Source organism: Pygoscelis adeliae, unplaced genomic scaffold, assembly GCF_000699105.1.
Source record: "Pygoscelis adeliae isolate BGI_AS28 unplaced genomic scaffold, ASM69910v1 Scaffold63, whole genome shotgun sequence".
NCBI lineage: Eukaryota > Metazoa > Chordata > Aves > Sphenisciformes > Spheniscidae > Pygoscelis > Pygoscelis adeliae.
This window is the reverse complement of record NW_008824414.1, coordinates 7,598,754-7,600,761: the sequence shown is the minus strand read 5'-3', so window position 1 is coordinate 7,600,761 and position 2,008 is coordinate 7,598,754. Positions and strand designations below refer to the sequence as shown.

Below are 2,008 nucleotides of genomic sequence, written 5' to 3'. Positions count from 1 at the left end.
TGAAGTTAAAGTATTTTATATAATGGGTGGGTTTTTTTAAGGGACATACAGTAGCCATTTTAGTCACGGTTTTGGTGGAAGCTATCCTAGTGTCTTCAAATTCGGCAGAGTTAGATTTGGAACTTCTGACTTAAGGGCCTCGAGTGAATTTGTAACTCCCTGCCTGGAAGCACATCCAAACTTACCTGTGAAAGTCTGTAAATACAATAAAACATAACTTCAGCTTTCATCGTTGATTATTTTAACAGACCTGGTGGTGAACTCAATCCAGGAGAAGATGAGGTAGAAGGGCTCAAACGCTTAATGACGGAGGTCTGTTTTCTTTCGTTACGTTGCTATACCGGAATGTTGGATTATTTTAGAGTTAACAGAATAAGCCAAAGCATTAGAGTAGTCTCCTTATCGCTTCTGCTATTTCGATGCTTTTGTGCTGTTCTCGGGTAGTTAACAAACAAAGCAGTAACTTTTCATTTGTCCGCATCATGAGAGGGCGACAGAGTGGTCTAGTGGCTGACCCCCTACCTGCTGCTCACGTCCTGTGTTCATTTGCTTTTTGGCTGGCTTCAGGCAAGTGAGTGTGCAGATGGGCAATGAAATACGTTGCGGAGCACAACTGATGAGGACTTGTTTTTGAGATAGTCTTCCCAATGCACCAATTCACCTTCCCTGCTCTCCAACATTAATTCTGTCAGGTAGCGTAACAATGCATTTCGTTCTTCCCATTGGTCTGACGGGACTCAGTTCAGCTGCATACAGCATGGCATTTGAAATGCTCTTGAAAGTGTCCTTGTCCTGTCAGGTGAGGCTTTTACTAAACAGTGTCACTTTATACAAAAATACTCTAAAATTCTATTAAAAGCTGTTCCAGAGCAGTTCCGAACTACATCAGACCCTTATTACCGCAAGTCTTCATGCTTCCAGTGTATGTTTTCTAAAAAAATTGACTTGGGGTAGTTAGAGTTTTGACTGTGACTGGATTTTTGGTAGATACTGGGTCGTCAGGATGGTGTTCAGCAAGACTGGGTGATTGATGACTGCATTGGTAACTGGTGGAGACCGAACTTTGAACCTCCACAGGTGAGTACTCGCGTTGACTTTCATCTTCTTCAGTCAAGTTTCGATTGTTCTTCCAAAAACCTTCAACCTACCAGTTGGGCTTTTTGAGTACCTGCCGCATGAGCAGTAAGTTTTTCTGGTTTTTACCTATTTCACCTCTTTTCTGTGGCTGATGAGAAACTACCACCTTTTTCTTCTGGAAACTCCCCTCTCTCTCCTCACACCCGTCCTGGTGGATGAGGAACCACTGGATGTAATAGCTTCCAATCCTGTGCTGAGCCAGAGACACACTTTAAATTCCCGTTTTAGCCACAACGGAAACTCTTGCACTGCTGCATATGGAACAGATGCCCTGTGAATAAAATAGTCTGGCTGCCCTATTGCTAAATGGTTTAATACTGCAAATACTTGCTGAGTTTGCTGTTACGCATTTCTATCTTGTTGGGTTGTTTTAACTGCTCGTGAGTAGTGGTGCCTCTTTAGATCCTGTCAATAGTTGTGACAGCAACAGCATTCCTTTCCGAGTACTTTCTTACAAAAGTGATTTTCATTATTTGATGCCATGAAAGAACAATATACGACACGTTGAAAGCTCGCACAGTGCTTGATAATTTGTAAAGCAGCACTTAAGATGGCGCAATATTTTCAAAGCTCTGTACAACCGATTTTTCTTGTTTTTCTTCCAGTATCCCTATATCCCAGCTCATATTACAAAACCAAAAGAGCACAAAAAGCTTTTCTTGGTCCAGCTTCAAGAAAAGGGTAAGAGTTTGTTTGCAACAGAGGATTGTATTTATAACAATGTCTAAATGCTTTTATTTCATGCAAGGAAATGTGGCAGCAAGTTTGTGTTCCTATGCTTGCAGCAGTTTATAGTTGATCACTAAAAGAGTTTAATGCTGATACCAGTTTTGAAGGTGGGTGGTCTTTGACCATGAGTTGCTAGTAAAGC

At 41.5% G+C, this 2,008-nt stretch overlaps 1 protein-coding gene across 1 annotated transcript in view; it reads left to right on the top strand.

The window, feature by feature from the left end:
- Nucleotides 1–2,008, top strand: part of NUDT21 (nudix (nucleoside diphosphate linked moiety X)-type motif 21) — a 5,266-nt gene that overhangs the window by 1,332 nt on the left and 1,926 nt on the right. The window contains exons 2-4 of the mRNA XM_009320823.1: nucleotides 249–312; nucleotides 988–1,077; nucleotides 1,743–1,818. Of these exons, the coding sequence (XP_009319098.1) occupies nucleotides 249–312; nucleotides 988–1,077; nucleotides 1,743–1,818 (230 nt within the window). The remainder of the gene's footprint in view (nucleotides 1–248; nucleotides 313–987; nucleotides 1,078–1,742; nucleotides 1,819–2,008) is intronic.